Here is a 17,320-nt window from a genome sequence, read left to right on the forward strand (position 1 = left end):
TGATTTCCCTCTTGAGAAAACCGAATTCCTAAACCTAAGAATCTAAAGTTGGAATCTCTTCCTAACGATCGATTATCAAGTTAGCCTTAACATTTAATCCACCTCTATTAAGCTTTGTTAATTCTTAATCCGACAAATTAATTGACCTTATCTTTAAGTGAAAATTAACTTGTTCTTGTAATTAAATTTCCAAATTCAATCAAAATTTCTCAATTACTAAAAGAATTCTATGAACAGTAATTAACACATTCAATGTAAAGAAAACTGGATTTTTATTATTAATTGCAAAAAGAATACAAGAAAATAAACTCAAACAATCTTAACAATTCAGTGCAAAAGCCAACATAGTAAGGAACCCCAATGGGTTCAATCAATCTAGCTACACATGTTCATGTCTAAAATAAATAGAAATTCAATTACAATGAAATGATAAAGAAATTAAAACATATACACACTTTTCCTTGAGTTGGATGAACAACTCAAAGCCTTGATCTACACTGCAATTGAACTCCAAAATACCTCTTGATTGCTCTAAAACTCCTCTTCAATCTTCAATTGAATCCTAAGAGTCACGAATCCGACGTCAAAAGGTGGAATCAGTCTCCTAAAAGCCACCTCGGGATGTCTGAAATGCGTCTTTAGAAATTACAGAGAAGGATGAAGAGTCAAAATCACTGAACTTGTTCTCTTTACTGGCTCATTCAATTTTATACTACACTTCAACACGGGCGTGTTCTGGCCCGTGTTAGCCAACACGGGTCGTGCTCTAGGGCGTGTTTTCCTCAAGAACCATGTTGCTTCAAAGTTCCTCAGCTACATTGCTTGGGAATTTCTACACGGCTCAAACACGGGCCGTGTTGACTTTCCAAAAAGTCAGCCCAAGGTCAAACGCTTCTGATTACGTCCGCTTTTGCTCGAAATTGATCTAAAAGTTCTCGAACATTGATGATGGACCTATAAGATCTCCTAGAATATAAAAGGACACAAAACACGGGTGATCTTAGTATAAAAATATAATAATACTAAGAAAATGCTCAATAATATGCAAGCAAACATGTGTAAATCTATGCACATCAAATCACCCCACACTTAAGCTTTTGCTTGTCCTCAAGCAATTAACAACTCAACTCACAAAAATGCAGTCAATAAGTCCTCAAAGTTCATGCCCCTAGGCTACAACAAATAGCATTCAACACATCTCAAAAGAAACTCAATTGTAAGTCAAGTTGCAAACCATTAACAGGGAATGGAGATAATACTAATGCATGAGTAACTTAAATAACAACTTAATAACAAACATCAAAAATCAATGCCTCATAGGGATCATTCAAGTCACTCAAAATGTGTATAAGGTGAAAAATAAATTCCTCAAAGCAAATGCACAAAACTCGCTTACTATAAGCTTGCTCATATATGCTATCTCCGCTACTGCGAATAACTGAATACCAAAATCAAAGGGTCTTTACAAGGGTTGTAATGGGGCTAAGGCAAAGGCATGGAAATTTGGAAAAGAAATATGAAAATGCTGGAAATCCTTGCAATAAACAATAATGTATGCTCAAAGGATTAAATGCCCAAAAATATAAAAATTATTCACTAAGTCCTCAATTTGTAGAATAATGCTCGAAAATACTATAAATCCAATAAAGAAATAAAGAAATAAAGAAATTTTTTTTGAACAAAACTGGACTGGCAGCTTATAAAAGAGCTGTTACATACAACTGAATACAGTAAATAGCAAAAGTACAGTTTGGATTGAAGGGAGAATCTTAAAATATCAAAAGGACTTAGGTAATGTACCAATATAGCAAATGTCATTTTAATCCTAAATAAGAGTAAGCAAAAATCATAAAAATTCCAGCTTAGAGATAACAGAAAGATGAAACGAAAAGGCTAAAATGTAAAGTATGAAATAGTGTAAAAATGAAGAAAGGAATAAAGGCTTAAACATGGCTAACTAATGAAAACACAAAGGGTAGGCTTTTGGCCAAGTGTAGTGAATCCTAAATTGCCCAAATCATCTCATGGTATTTACAAATTGATGTAATCCCAACAAGCATTATAGAGCAAGTTCTAGAAGCAAAGCCAAGTACAATGCACACTCAAACCAAAAATATAAGGAGCATATGTATAATGAATGCTCAAAACGGCTCAAAATCTCACATGTGAAGTATGGCATTAATTACAATTGGTTCTCAACATTATTAATTGAGTCATCACTTAAGAAATACATGCGTATGACATAGTCAACATTCTAAGTTAAAATTCGACAACTCAAGAAATAATTAAGTAACACCATTAATTATTTTCCAAGGACAATGAATAGTAAAGAAAAGTAATTGCAATTCTATAAATCAAATCGTCAATCAACTCAAGAATAACATAACTAAAGTGCATAAAAACATAATATCCTAACATCCTAACAATATACATCATCAGCGATAGTCATCTCAGACACATCCAAAAGAATCACAAGAAAGAGAAAGGAACTACCCACCCCACACTTGAAGAACACACTGTCCTCAGTGTAACATGAAATGGGTACCCGCATGGGAAGTACAAATAAGAAAAACAATAATATCCAAGTACATAATATGTATGAAAAATAAAGTAAATACAAGTATAAAAAAATGAAAGAAAAACTAGTGGAGATTCTCCTGATCATCCGCCGAGACTGGTGGAGTAAAAATCGGTGTGTCCTCGGCATGAGCTGTACTAATGGTTGGTGGAGGGTCCTGAGTGGAAGTTGAGGCTGGTGAAGGCATCGATGCATCCTTGGTAGGAGCTGTGCTAGTAGACGGTGGAGAGTGTGAGTAGTATCCATCTACCTCTCAAGAAGCACATAGACCAAGGTATGGTCAATCCTCCCGGTAATAGATGGAAGCGTAGGCACAAATCAATGGAAGCCAGTATTGCTAATCCTAGCTTGAATAGAGTTTGGAAGCTAGTCGAACCACTCGCAAGCCCCATAGAAATTTCTAGCGAACCGGATTGATACAACGTCACTCTAAAAAAGAAGCATAAACACATGTATGTAAACATGATGCACACACACAAAAGACTATAAAGAAGTAAGTATATTATTAATTTGTTGTTATTTATGCTAAAATGCTTTAAAATCAATTTTTGGCCCGTGCACAGTCAATTCGAACTGTGCAGAGCCGAATCGGCTCTATAGGTCAGGGTATAATTTTTTGCGACATTTTCCATAAAATTACATATATTTTGGGTAAATAACATGTATATCTAGTGTATACGTGATATGAAACAAGTTTAAAGCCGAAAAAATACCTCTCCGACCGTAAAAAATGCCCGGTGAGTATTTGATTTTGCCAAGAAAGGAATCTCCTCCCCTTTGACAAGCCCAAGGTCGTTCTGATGAGAAATCGGTAATGAGAACTCCCACTTGGGTGCAATTGGAGTATGTCCTGAGAATCTAGAAGACGAGACTACCATTTCAAAACTGATCTTGTAGAATTTGGTTAAGAAATGAGAAAGAAATCGAAGAAATTGTGAAAAGATAATTGAGAGAAAACAAAGGAGAAAATGGTTAAAGGGAATAATGAATGGGTGGAAGGATATGTATATTGTTCAAAAGGGGGCAAAAATATCATATAAGTCCATAATCTTCTAAAATTATATTTTAGTCCCTAGATGGACCAAATATCAACACAAGTCATCAAAAGACATCTGGAAGGCCAACTTGCATTCCAAGGTAGAATTTTTTTAAAAATAATAAATTTGGTCCCTAACCCATCAAAATCACACTTTAGTCTCTGGATTGACCAATTATCAATATAACTTCAAAATGACATCAATTGAGTCATATATCGCATTCTAAAATAAGAACTTTTAACCAAAAATATTCGAAAGTGGAAAATTACTAAATAAAATCAAAGTGACAAATGCAGTAAAATTATATCCTGAAATGTAAAAGCAGCTAAAGGAAAGTCTTTGCAGAATATAAAATCGACGTGCATGGTTCCTAAATTTGGACTATCAAATTTTATTTAGAAAATATTAGATAAAGTTCACAAAATTATAACCTGACACTATAAGATTTGAGAAATAAAAGCAGCTTTTTATTAGAAGATTATTGCATGTTTTTTTTTAATATGTTACATCTTCTATATTTCAAATATTTATATCAATATATTAGTATTTATTATATAATTTATATTCGAATAAATATTTAGGATATATTTTGATTTTAAATTAAATTTAAAAATATTTTAAATAAAATTAATATATTTATAAATTCTATAATACAATATTAAATAGTGTATCGATTATAAAACAACATTTTGATGATAGCACCTGCTAAATACATAAAAGAAATATTGTTCATGATATTCTTTTAACACAAAAAGTAATACTCAAATATAAACCCTAAATCATGATTCAGTTAAGAATATATTTAATGGTTTAAGTGAAAAACTTGAATAATAATTTATTTAATAATAGAAAAAATTTATTTTATTTTATGCAATTGATATAAACATACTATGAATGAAAATTTGTTGTATTATAATTTTAAAGTATTTTAAAGATAATATACTTTATTTTATATTAATGTAAAAAATGGTTTTAATAGAAATTTTTTAAAAATAAGTTAATAACTTTAAAAATAAACTAAAAAAATATAATTTGAAAAATATAAAAAATTTTAAGTTAAGAAATTAATTTAATTATTTTAGATTTATCTTTTAAATATTTTACACCAATCCTAAAACGATCACAAAAAGGTCATTCTAGGGGAATAAACTAAAATTAAATTGGGCCAATGAAATGACCATTAGATTCTTGACGTAGGTCATAGATGCCTTTATCTTTTATTTTTTTAATATATACTTTTCATTTTATTGGCACTTTTCAATGCATTTTTTTTTGTGGGTCTTTATTTTAATTTCTTATGCTTGGGTCCACATTGGCAGTTGTACAGCGGTCCATATTCAGTTTATCTATAAATGTTTGTGAATATTTTATTGCAAATTGGAAAATTTAACTTTTTTATGGAGTTAAAGATTGCAGCACGTGATAAGAGCTAAGTTAAAAATTAAAGAAAAAAAAAAAAGAAAGGTCTTTTGACTTGTTAAACATCAATTTGCTTTTACTTTCATATCTTATCCCAAATTTCATGGACCTACATTATATCACTTCACTTACACCTAACTATAATATTCAGAAGCATTATTTTCAAATATATACATATATCCATTTAGATTGAAGAATTTTGAGATTTCCGAGTTTAGTTATGTAGATTTAAATTTATGAATAAAGTTATTAATTAATTTTTTAACAAATTATTTTTAGATTGAATATGAAATTAATGAGCTGATTGGGATAAATTCAAACTAAAAAAATTAGAAATAAATATATAAAAATAACATGTGGTTTCATCCTTTAATAATTTTCAGTAATGTGATTTTTTTATAGATAAAAAAGGTATATAGTTAAAAATTATTGAAAATAATATATATGTTAAAATGTCTATTTGCAAAATTTCAAATAATTTTACACTAATAGGCCATCATTTATCATATTGTCTGTATTTAATAACGTGAGTTTGGAGTTTAACAACTTTTAATTTTAATATTTTACTTTTAAATCGTGATTTAAGAGTCAAATAATGATATTTTGAGTTATTAAACTTTAACCATATTATCAAACACGAGAAATATGATAATGATGGTTGATCAAAGTGAAGATTGTTAAATTTTTGTTGATTGAAACTTTTTAATGGTAAGATACTTTTTTTGTCATAATTTGTAACCAGATGTCTCTTTTAACCCGAAAAAAATAACATATACTAAAAGTTATCAAATAATGAAACCATATAATAGCTTTATTTTCTCATCCCAAAAAAGTATTATTGATCCATCATTTTATTAAATATGATGAATTTTATAAGCGAAAAATAAAAACTTTTAAAAGTGAATTTTTTTTTAAAAAAAAACTTAATTTCTTAAGATTTATAAATTTCAATTTATTTAGCTAATTAAATGATGAATTTAATTTAAATTTATAGACTTTATAAAATTGCTTATATGGAATTTTTCAATTTAAATAGTTTCATATTTTATTTTTGTTATGTTATTTTTATTAGAAAGACATCAATTGCTATTATTTAGCCAACGGACTTTTAATTTATCAATCTTTTATTTCAATTATATTAATTAATAGCGCTTTTACTAAATTAAAATTAAAATAAAAGAGTAATATTTCATTATATTACTGACTAAAAATAAAGGAATATACATGTAAATAAAGCAAAAATTGATTACAAATTTTTATTGAGAACTATAAGTATCATAACTATTTGATAAACATCAGTTGTATTTTACAAATTCTATGCCAAATATTAATGGACATGAGGATAATTAAATAAATCAGAATAAAAAATAGAATAAGGAATTGAAAAGTAATTAGCACCTTTCTCTACATTTTTAATTTTCTTTTATGGAAATATACTCTACTTTCCAAGAATGAACTTTTAATAGATCAGTTTTCAAAACCAAGAATTGCCATACCTAATATGAATTATTGATGTGACTATTGGGCATTATTTCCTTTTTATTTTAATTGTAAGCATAATAACATTTGAATTTCATATATTCCTTAAAAGAAAAAAGATACTGTTTATCTCAATTTGTTGAATCTAATTCTTCACATGATATAACATTATCTATATATTTACTTTTCTTTTTAAATAGTTACACTATCAAGACAATAGAAGCTTCTTATACTCTTAAAAATTGTTATTTTAACTTAATTGAGATTTTAGCATGCTTTTAATTTAAAAATTACTTCAATATCTTTTCTATGTGAATATTTATATATCTTTTTCTTATTAAAATGTTCACACATTAAAATTTGTTCAGTGTATTATAAAAAATAACTGTCTTATAATAATTATTTTTGTCATTCATTCAATGTACATGACGAGTTCATATAAATTATTTATTATAAAAATAATTACTTTTATAATTATTAATGAACATAACTCTTTACTTTTCATAACGTCTATAATTTCTTTTATTAAAAGTCGATTAATTATACGTATCTTATTTATAAATGTATATATTATTTAAGAAATATAATAAACGATAACTCAAAATAAGTTATTTCCGTACCCTCTTAAAGAGAACATAAAATATGAAAAAAAAATAATTATGTCGACATCATTTTCTTAATTATAATATTAATATAGTTATATTTGGATGTAATATAAATGACATAATCACATAAAAGAAATTATAGTAGAAGGGATAGTACAATTTCTTGTTATGACAAATGCAAGAATGGTAAAAACAAAGAAAGGGAATCCAGTCCATAAATTTGACAACTAGAATAGGAGAGTGCATTTAAGGCAAAAAAATTTATAAAAAGAAAGAGATTAAAAATCTAAAAAGTCTAATCCAAAATAAATAATAAATGCATTTCCACCAAGAAGAGGATAAGTTTGGGTGAAGAGGGGTCGTCATGTAGCAGTGGGATAATAGGAGAAAGACACGACCCAACGCGCACGCACACACAACACACAGACAACACAAACACTTGCTTCTTTTTTCTTCTTTTTTCCTTTCTTTCTTGCTTTTATCTTTGTCTTAAATAACTCTGTGAGAGACGGACATCCCAATGTTAGTAGGATTATTATTGGATTAACCTGAACCTCACCCTTTCATTTTTCTTCTATTTTTTTTCTCTCTCTCTCTCTGTGGGTGTGTCCGTGTCTCCTTCCTCATGGGTGCTTTCTTGGGTTTAAGTGCATAATTTTTGTTACTTTAACCCTACCACCCCACTTACACACTCACCACCACCAACAATCTCTAACGTTTCTCCTTTTCCTCATCTATCTAAAGGGAAATATTTGTTGGGTAATTCTCCTTTCCTTCCCTCTTTCTCTCTAACTGAGAAAAGGAAACACAAAAAAAAAAAAAAAAAGAAGAAGAAGAAGAAGACCTGGTAACCTCTGGTCCAGGGATTTCCAATTAATAAAAAGTTTGTAGCTTTCTTTCAGGTATTATCTTGTGTTTCTTCTAATTGAATTCCAGTTTCTTCACTCTTCTTGAATTTTTGCTTTCTTATTTTCCTTCTTCCTTCTTTGCGTTGACTTTTGCTGGTTATGGGTTTTTCTTTTGTTTCTTTATCTTATGCTTGATGGATCTTTGAAAGTTCGAGGCGTTTGATGTTTGTCTGAGTTTACTCTTTGTTTTAAGATATGGGTCCTGGGGGATCAGACCTGGAAACTTTTTGAGTTTTGTGTTAGATCCGAGCTTTTGGATATCATTTCGTGACTTGTTTCATCTTGTCTGAACGGTTAAGTCACCTGTCATAAACGGTGAGATCTGGGTGCTTTAGTTGATGCTCGACTTAGATTAGATGATAAAATTCAATTTCTTTTGATTCTAGTTTTTCTCCTTGTTATCTAATTTGTTTGCTCTAGTTTTAATTTCAGTAGATCTGCTTTTTTCTTTTAATAGAATATTGTTTTGATCAATTGGAAATTTCTTTGTCAGTCTTCTTTCTGAAATTTGTGTTTTCTATTGAAGTTTTGAGTGGAATTTTTGGTGTTTGGGATTTTGTATACATAAATATTCTCTAGGAATTAAGAAGGCTGATAGTTAACTTGATTGTGTTTGATGATCATATACACCTGCCGTCTTATAAAGATTGAAAAAAGAAAAAGAATGATCTGATCACATAGACCTCCTTAACTATTATGAACTGAATAGCTTTGAGGGGATTTTATTTTTTATTTTTTCTCTTCTATTGATTTTCACAGGTCTACATATATTGAGAAGGGGGTAAGAAAGTTGAAGCAGTTGGAAGCTTGTGGGTTCAAAGCCATTTGGGGTCCCTACTTATTTAAAAATGATGATGTTTGATGAGATTGGATTTTGTGGTGACATGGATTTCTTCTCTTCTTCTCTTGGAGAAGATGTGGCTGCTCAGCAGGCTGAGCATGAGCCGACGGTGGAGGATGATTATTCCGATGAGGAGATTGATGTTGATGAGCTTGAACGTAGGATGTGGAGGGACAAGATGCGACTTAAAAAGCTGAAAGAACAGAATAAAAGCAAGGAGGGTATTGACATGGCTAAGCAGCGACAATCTCAGGAACAGGCTAGGAGGAAGAAGATGTCAAGGGCACAAGATGGGATCTTAAAATATATGTTGAAGATGATGGAAGTTTGTAAGGCTCAAGGATTTGTTTACGGGATTATTCCTGAGAAGGGGAAGCCAGTTACTGGGGCATCTGATAATCTTCGAGAGTGGTGGAAGGATAAGGTCAGGTTTGATCGGAATGGTCCGGCTGCCATAGCCAAGTACCAAGCAGATAATTCGATCCCAGGCAAGAATGAGGGTTGTAATTCAATTGGTCCAACCCCACACACATTACAGGAGCTTCAAGATACTACGCTAGGTTCGCTCTTATCAGCACTGATGCAGCACTGTGATCCTCCTCAGAGGCGATTTCCATTAGAGAAAGGTGTTCCTCCGCCATGGTGGCCCAACGGAAATGAAGAGTGGTGGCCTCAATTGGGCTTACCCAAGGATCAGGGCCCTCCACCTTACAAGAAGCCTCATGACTTGAAGAAGGCATGGAAAGTGGGGGTTCTTACTGCAGTAATTAAGCATATGTCTCCTGACATCGCCAAGATTCGCAAGCTTGTGCGACAATCCAAGTGCTTACAGGACAAGATGACAGCCAAGGAGAGTGCTACTTGGCTTGCAATTATCAACCAAGAGGAGGCATTGGCCCGAGAGCTTTATCCTGATTCCTGCCCACCTTTGTCATCAGCTGGAAGTGGATCGCTGATCATTCATGATTGCAGTGAGTATGATGTTGAAGGCATTGAAGATGAGCCGAACTTTGATGTGCAAGAGTGCAAACCTGAACATCTTAATTCTTCTGGTTTGGGAATGGAGAGAATGAGGGAAAGGCTGCCACTTCGACAACCTTCTTATCCGATTAAGGGTGAATTAATCTCCACTGTTGATTTTATTAGAAAGAGAAAACCATCAAGTGATATCAACATGATGGTGGATCAGAAGGTATACACATGCGAGTTTGTTCAATGTCCTTACAGTCAACTCCGCCTTGGTTTTCATGACAGGACTTCTAGGGACAATCATCAATTAACTTGTCCATACAGAAGTTCGTCTTTAGAGTTTGGTGGGTCAAATTTTCATGTTAATGAAGTGAAGCCTGTTATCTTTCCACAACCCTGTGCTCAACCAAAGCCAGCTGCTTCAATGGTGAACAATGCTCCACCTGCCTTTGATCTCTCAGGAGTTCCAGAAGATGGGCAAAAGATGATCAGTGAACTCATGTCAATCTATGACACTAATGTTCAAGGCAACAAGAATTCTGGCAACAATCAAGTCACTGAAGGTCACAATCTTTTCCAGCCAAAAATTCACCATCAACAGGATAACTACTTCAGAAGTCAAAGCAATGTAATGGACGCTAATATCTTTGAGGACTCCAACATCCACAATAACCATCAGATGTTTTCACAGGATGGTAGTCAATTTGACAGGTTTAAAGCTTTGAATTCTCCATTTGAGAGCAGTAACCAGCACAACAACAATAACAGCAGCTTCAACTTGATGTTCGGTTCACCATTCGATTTGTCATCCTTCGATTACAAGGAAGATCTACAAGGATTGGCAATGGAGTCGTTGCCAAAGCAACAGGATGCTGCAATCTGGTTTCAGTAAAGATGCCAATCACTTAATAGAACACTTGTGTTCTTTTGAGTGATGACCACCTTATTTTACTGTTAGGCTTCTGCAAGCCAGTGAAAACTATTACTGGCAAAGAACTACTATGAGCTACTGTATTCCTTATCTTTTTTTTTTTTTTTTTTTTTTTCACTTGGTAGGTTTAGAATTGTTAGATAGTTTAAGCAGGGTAAAGAAATGGGCTAATAAAGAAAAAGAAAAAAAGGTAATCAAAGTCCCATGAATTCACCCTGCTGTTGATTAATATACATATAGTATGACTGTGAAATAAATAAGTATTAGCTGTGTTTTCCTTTACTTTGTTCATGATGATCATCAGTTCAAGCCATTGTGTTTGTGGTAAGGAATTTGATGGGGTAATTTGTCTTGTAATGAATACATGTTTTGTTCTTGCTGAATGGAAAGGGCTTGTCTTTTTGTTAATCTTTCTTGGTCCATGTGAGTAGTAGACCCACCAAAAATAGTTTGGCTGGGAGATTCCAAGTTGACTAGCGCTAAGCGTTTCTAGGAGGTGGTAATGGTGGTGGTGGAGGGGGGGTGATGGTGGTGGTGGTGGTGGTGGGGTTCTTGTGTTGAAGTTCAATATGGGCGGCTGTATTTGGAAGCTTTTGCGGGGGGAATCTTTTTCAAGACTGATAACGACATTTGGCTAGTTGTCAACACAAGTGGCGTGTTAGACTCAAAAGTTTGGAACTTATCACTTCAATGTGTAGGGACCTTTCTTTTCTTTTTATCTAGTAAACATGACCTTGTACAGTTATTTCTAAAAGTAATAATATAATAATAATTTGTAATTTAATATTATGTATTCCTTACTGGGAAAAATAATTAAAGAAATTTCAATCATTTATTAAGAAATTGAATTAAGTTTTTAAATTTTAGAGTAGCCTCTTTTATCAATAATTAGCTCAACACATTTTCAAAATTTAAAAAATAAATAGTTATATTTTTGGAAACAATAATTATATGATGTTAAATTTTTTTTGAAAGAGAAATTATTATTTTATATTTTTACATATGAAAAGGCATTTATCTAAAAAAAGAAATTGAAAAGAGTCAAAATAATTTTCTACATTGAAAATTTATTGAATTTTATACTATTAAATTCTGAAAAAAATAATATTGAAAATATAATTATTCTGTGTTGAAACTCCAGAAATATAATTTAACTAATTTAAAGACTAGAAACTAATTTTTCCTGAAAGTTGAGAAGGTTATGCATATCTTTTGCCTTAAATAAATAAAGTTCTGAAGCTTCAAGTTGCTTTCCCAAATCCAGCTAGTGCTTACACCTGGAATTTCGTTACAGTATATCAGCCCTTGGATCAAACTATTTCTTTCATTATCATATTCATGTGTATTAATTAATATTATCTACTAATTCTTTTATTTGCAGCATTCATATTTAATCTTGATGTATTTTAAGATGAACTTTATCTTGGTGTGTGTTTAAGATGTTCAATTGGAAAGCAATTTAAAACTTAATCTTATGACACGTGTATATCTTATTATAGAAGAAAATATTTAAGAATTTTGCATTGCTTATATTATATAAGACTTAGCAACTAGATAAATTAAGTAGACTTAATTAAAGTAAGATTTTGATTTCAATTTTTCTTTTCATTTATAAATAAATATATATATAATAATTTTTTATTCAAAATGAATACATATATATTTTATTATAAAAATAATAAATATTTACCAAGTTAAAAGAAATCTAAACTAAAAAATCTTTAAATTTCTGTGAATATATAACCAACCGTCAGAAAAATTTAGAGTCATAAAGGCAGGCTTAATAAAAAAGGTCAGGAGCTTCATGTTCATATAATTTTGACTTTTGTGTTAAGGTTTCCCTCCTCTCCTAGGCATGTGAGCAGTCTTATTGTCGTTTAGTGGCTTTGCTGTAATGTGAATCTCATGTTTAAGCAACGACATCATTTATTTGAACTCCTTAAATTAAAGCGTATACTAATATATATATATATATATTAATTTCTAAAATTTAATTTTTTTAATATATTATTTAATTTTTGATATATAAAATTTTATTTTTGATATGTGTATTATCTTTGAGCTTTACGTATAATTTTATAATTTTTTTTATTAATATATTAATTAATAAATTACATTCTTAATTTAATATCAAACGGAAACCTTAATAAATAATATATTAATATTATATTAACTAATATATAATTTTTTAATCAGATAATAATACTAATTATATCTCATAAAATAGTAATATATTAATTATATTTTAATATTATATTAACTAATAAATAATTTTTATGAGATAATGATATTAGTTTTATTTTAATATTATATTAACTAATAAATTATTTTTATAATTAAATAATAATTTTAATATAAGAAATAAAATCTTAAATTATATTTTTAATATTATATTTAATAATAAATAAATTTTTAATTATGTAATAAATTTTTAATTTTAAAAAATAATAATATCAATTATATTGACATGTTAAATTATAATATTAAAATTAATTAATAAATAATTTTTATATTATTGTATTAACAAAATTTAAGAATTTAAAATAATTAAGAATATATAAAAATAGTTAGTTTATTATTATCTTTTAAAATTTTATAAAATAATATTAAATATTAAAAAATTATTAAATTGTATCAATGAACTTGATTTTATAATTAAAGTAATAATAACAGCTGTGCAACGCACATATAAGACTAGTTATTAGAAAATTTCTATGATTTTATCTCTATTTATTTATTAAATTAATAAATAATTATATATATTTATTAATTTTAAATAATAAAATGTTTATCGATCATTATTTAATGTTAACATATAAAAATATTTATATATACACATTAATTGTTATTTATTATTGTGCATACGACGGTTGTGATTAAAAATTGATTTAATTATTCTTGCTCTAATTATTTATTAAGACAATGTCCCTCAACTTTTATTTTAACAAAATAACAAATAAATGAAATTTGTATATACATAGAAATTTTTTTTTAATTTAGGATGGCTTTCTCCTTTCCCTTTGTTAAATGAAATATATATACATATACAATTCAAAATTAGAAGTCTTAATTCCATTTTGATAAAATGTTGAAATGAGAAAATGAAGGCGATTAAAAGTTTTCATTGTCAAGGAGCATTATGAGGAATGTTCTCCTAATTTTCTTTTCCTCCATACTAAAACATGACAAAGAAACAAATGCAAACTAATTGAAAAAAGATGACATTTTGAACCTCAACTTAGTATTTTAAAACACTACTATCTACATTACTAAATTTCTATCTTTGTTCAAGTTTATTCAGGTGTAGATAAATATCCGTAAAAGATATATAATATGAATTATTGAGAATTTTTCACTTTTGACAAAATTACATTCATATCTCTCTTATTTTAAAATTAAACGAAATCGTCCTTCATTTTTACCTTATAAAACTTGTTAATTCTACTACCAAGTAATATTTTTATCATTAATTTTCAGAATAATAATTTTTTTATTCTTAAGGGTTAAATATATGAGAGTATAATATATATTATTTAATTTAAAACGTGACGTACTGAAATATAATTTTATCTTCAAAGGGAGAGATCCAAATATAATATCAGGACTAGAGTGTATTTTTTCTCAAAAGTTACGAAATTTTTCATTCCGATTTAAAACAAAAGAGAAACCAAAAAGAGATGTAAGAATAAATTTAATAGAAAATAATAATAAAAAGTAATCTAATAAAACGAATAAAAGAATATCCCATAATTTTACAGATTTTGGTGAATTACAGATTCTTAATTATATATATGCTCGTGTCATTCTTTTATAATTATTCCAATTACGTATTTTGTTTTTTTAGCTTTGAAAGGTGATGGCTGGTGTTTTTAGAAATATAATTTTTAACATTATAAATTATTTATAACATAGTATTAAAGTATTTTATTTTTAAGCTAACTTGCCAATAATATATTTTAACAACACTTTATTAATTACATTAAGTTATAATGATGTGAAAAATAACTAATAGAAAAATATATATTTAATTTGTATTAGGTGTTTTTACGGTGAATGTAAAGAAATGACTATTTTTATTTATCTTTTTATATGAATAAAAAAAATTATTACAAAAAAATAAATCATATATAAAATTAAAATTCTCCATAATTAAATGTTAATTTTTTTGTATTTTCCCAAAAAAATAAGGTAATGCTTTCATTTAAAACGAGAAAAGAACATTTATTTTATTTGCTATAAGAAAAACAAATCATATCAAACATGACAATATTTCTTAGCATAATATATAACATAATTCTCTCTAAAAAATATGTGTAAAAAGTAATTATGGTATAAAGAATTATATTCTTGAATATATTTATTTTTGCCTTTTACATAATAACACTGCTTTCAAGTGACTAATGTCATATTAATTTAACAAAATATTTAATAGAAAAGAGATGCTGACCATAATTATAATTAATTAACTACAACAGAGAAGATCTATTCTAAGAGATCAATTATAATAATAATAATAAATAAATAAATAAAATTGAAGTAAAAGGAGACATGCATGAACAAAGCAGTTAGGATTGTACATGACAAGGCATAAAGCTAACCAATGTTTCAAGAAACTGAAACAAAATCTTGCCATTGACTTCCAATAATATTAAAGATTAAAGACATTAACTTAAATAGTTGGCAATTAGTCCCTCTACTTTAATATTTAATTCTTTTTTAGTACATCTGACAGCTACAATTCTACGAAGGAGAAGCAATTTTCTTCATTCATGTATCTGGGTATCCCAATTTTACTATTAATTATTCCACCTGCCTCAAAGGGGTCTTTTAATTCAACAATAATGTAGAATCTTAATATACAGTTTCTTTTCTTTTCTTTTCTTTTCTTTTTTTAATCACAGAACAGGAACAGTCTAAACATAATTATCTCTTTATATTCATTTTAAGAATGATAAACTCTATGATATTAATGGGTAATAAGAGAAAATTTGGAATTTAGAATTTTTTAATTTTATAAGTGAGAATATTAAACCGACCACTTTATAGTTATACTTTATAACTCTATCTATTGGAAAAAGAAAAAGCTTGTATAGTATTATAGACACTGCAAGAAATTGGAATAGCTGCTCCTTTTGATTTAAGGTTCGATTCAAATATTCAAAATGGCCCAATTTTATAAAATTAAATTGGTTCGCTAAAATTCTTTCTTTTAAAAGGGTGTATTTAATTAAGATTTTTAAAAAATTTAATAGAATTAAAAAATTAGGACATATTTAATAATAATTTGAAAAATTTTATATAAGTCATAGGATATTCAATATAGATTTTTAAATTTTTTAAAAAAATCTATAGAAATTATGGGTATTCAATTACAATTTTAGTAAAGTCTTTAAAAGCAAGTTGGTATTAAAAAATTTGTTAACTTTATAGATATAAACTTTTATATACTTATAGTGATTTTTTATGATTTGTTATGAATAAAAAATTTTAAGATTTCTCCTTCATTTTTTTTCAAAATTTTAATAGATTCTTTTCTTTTGAAAACTATCTTTCTTCTTTCCAAGTTTTTCTGTATTATCGTTTTCATTTCTATTCACTGTATTCTCCACCATAAAAAATAGAAAAAATTGGACGAAACTCATAAACTAAAAATTATTTACTAATAATATTTTTTTATTCATACATACAAAAAAATTAATTGAAGTTTTAAATTTAAATTTGAAAGAGCCATCGTAAAATATATGAATTTTAAATGAAGCATTTAGTAAATTATTTTGAGCAAACAACCCCACTTACTATATATAGACTTTTAAATTTTGTTAGAAAAATTATTGAAATATTTTTTTATTGGTAAGCATGATTTTCAGTATAGGTATGCATCAAATAATTAATAAGCGTGATTATTGTTAGTTTAAGTATTTATCAGATAAGTAATAAACAAAATATAAAGAGTATAACATAAATTTGGTGGATTAATTAGAAACAAGTTGTAATATGATGATTTTTTTAAAAAGTTATTTTTTGAAAAAGAAATAGTGTTCATGTTGTGAGGTAGAAAATTTAAAATAATATGAATTTAACACAGAAGTGAAATGAAGTCTGTTACTCATATATAAAGTTGCATATAACATTATATGGAACAATATTTAGAATAAATGCAGAAAAAAAGAAAGAAAAGGATGAACAAAATAATAAAAAATAATTAAATTCTTTTTTAATTAATAAATTAATAGATAAATAATAGTCTGTCTGTTAATGCTTATAAAAATATTTTTTAAGTAAAATATATGAAAATCATTCATAAAATCATAAAATCTATAGAGTTCATTAAAAATTTAAAAACTCATTAAAAGTAATTCATTTAAAAAAAAATCTATAAAAATCTTAAATAAATCAACCATTACATTACGGAGACACTACACATTTTCTTGAAGCATAATTACTCAAATTAATGTAACACTGCATAATTGAATATCATAATTTGTTTTTGTTTTAAATAAATCGTACTTATCTTTTCTAGCAATTTGAAGATGAAAAATCTTTAATTTAAAAC

General features: G+C 27.9%; 1 protein-coding gene across 2 annotated transcripts; it reads left to right on the forward strand.

The window, feature by feature from the left end:
- Positions 1-7,542: 7,542 nt before the first annotated feature.
- On the forward strand, positions 7,543-11,175 carry LOC8271154 (protein ETHYLENE INSENSITIVE 3). 2 transcript variants are annotated; one of them, XM_048377599.1, is made up of 3 exons: positions 7,543-8,020; positions 8,176-8,341; positions 8,786-11,175. In XM_048377599.1, exon 3 carries the CDS (start codon positions 8,875-8,877, stop codon positions 10,726-10,728), a length of 1,854 nt encoding a protein of 617 aa, XP_048233556.1. In that variant the 5' UTR covers positions 7,543-8,020; positions 8,176-8,341; positions 8,786-8,874; the 3' UTR covers positions 10,729-11,175. The 2 variants fall into 2 exon arrangements, with proteins under 2 accessions (XP_048233556.1, XP_002530192.1); XM_002530146.4 differs by lacking the exon at positions 8,176-8,341 and having other exon boundaries at positions 7,547-8,020.
- The last annotated feature ends 6,145 nt before the right edge of the window (positions 11,176-17,320 follow it).

The sequence above is a fragment of the Ricinus communis genome, chromosome 8, assembly GCF_019578655.1.
Source record: "Ricinus communis isolate WT05 ecotype wild-type chromosome 8, ASM1957865v1, whole genome shotgun sequence".
NCBI lineage: Eukaryota > Viridiplantae > Streptophyta > Magnoliopsida > Malpighiales > Euphorbiaceae > Ricinus > Ricinus communis.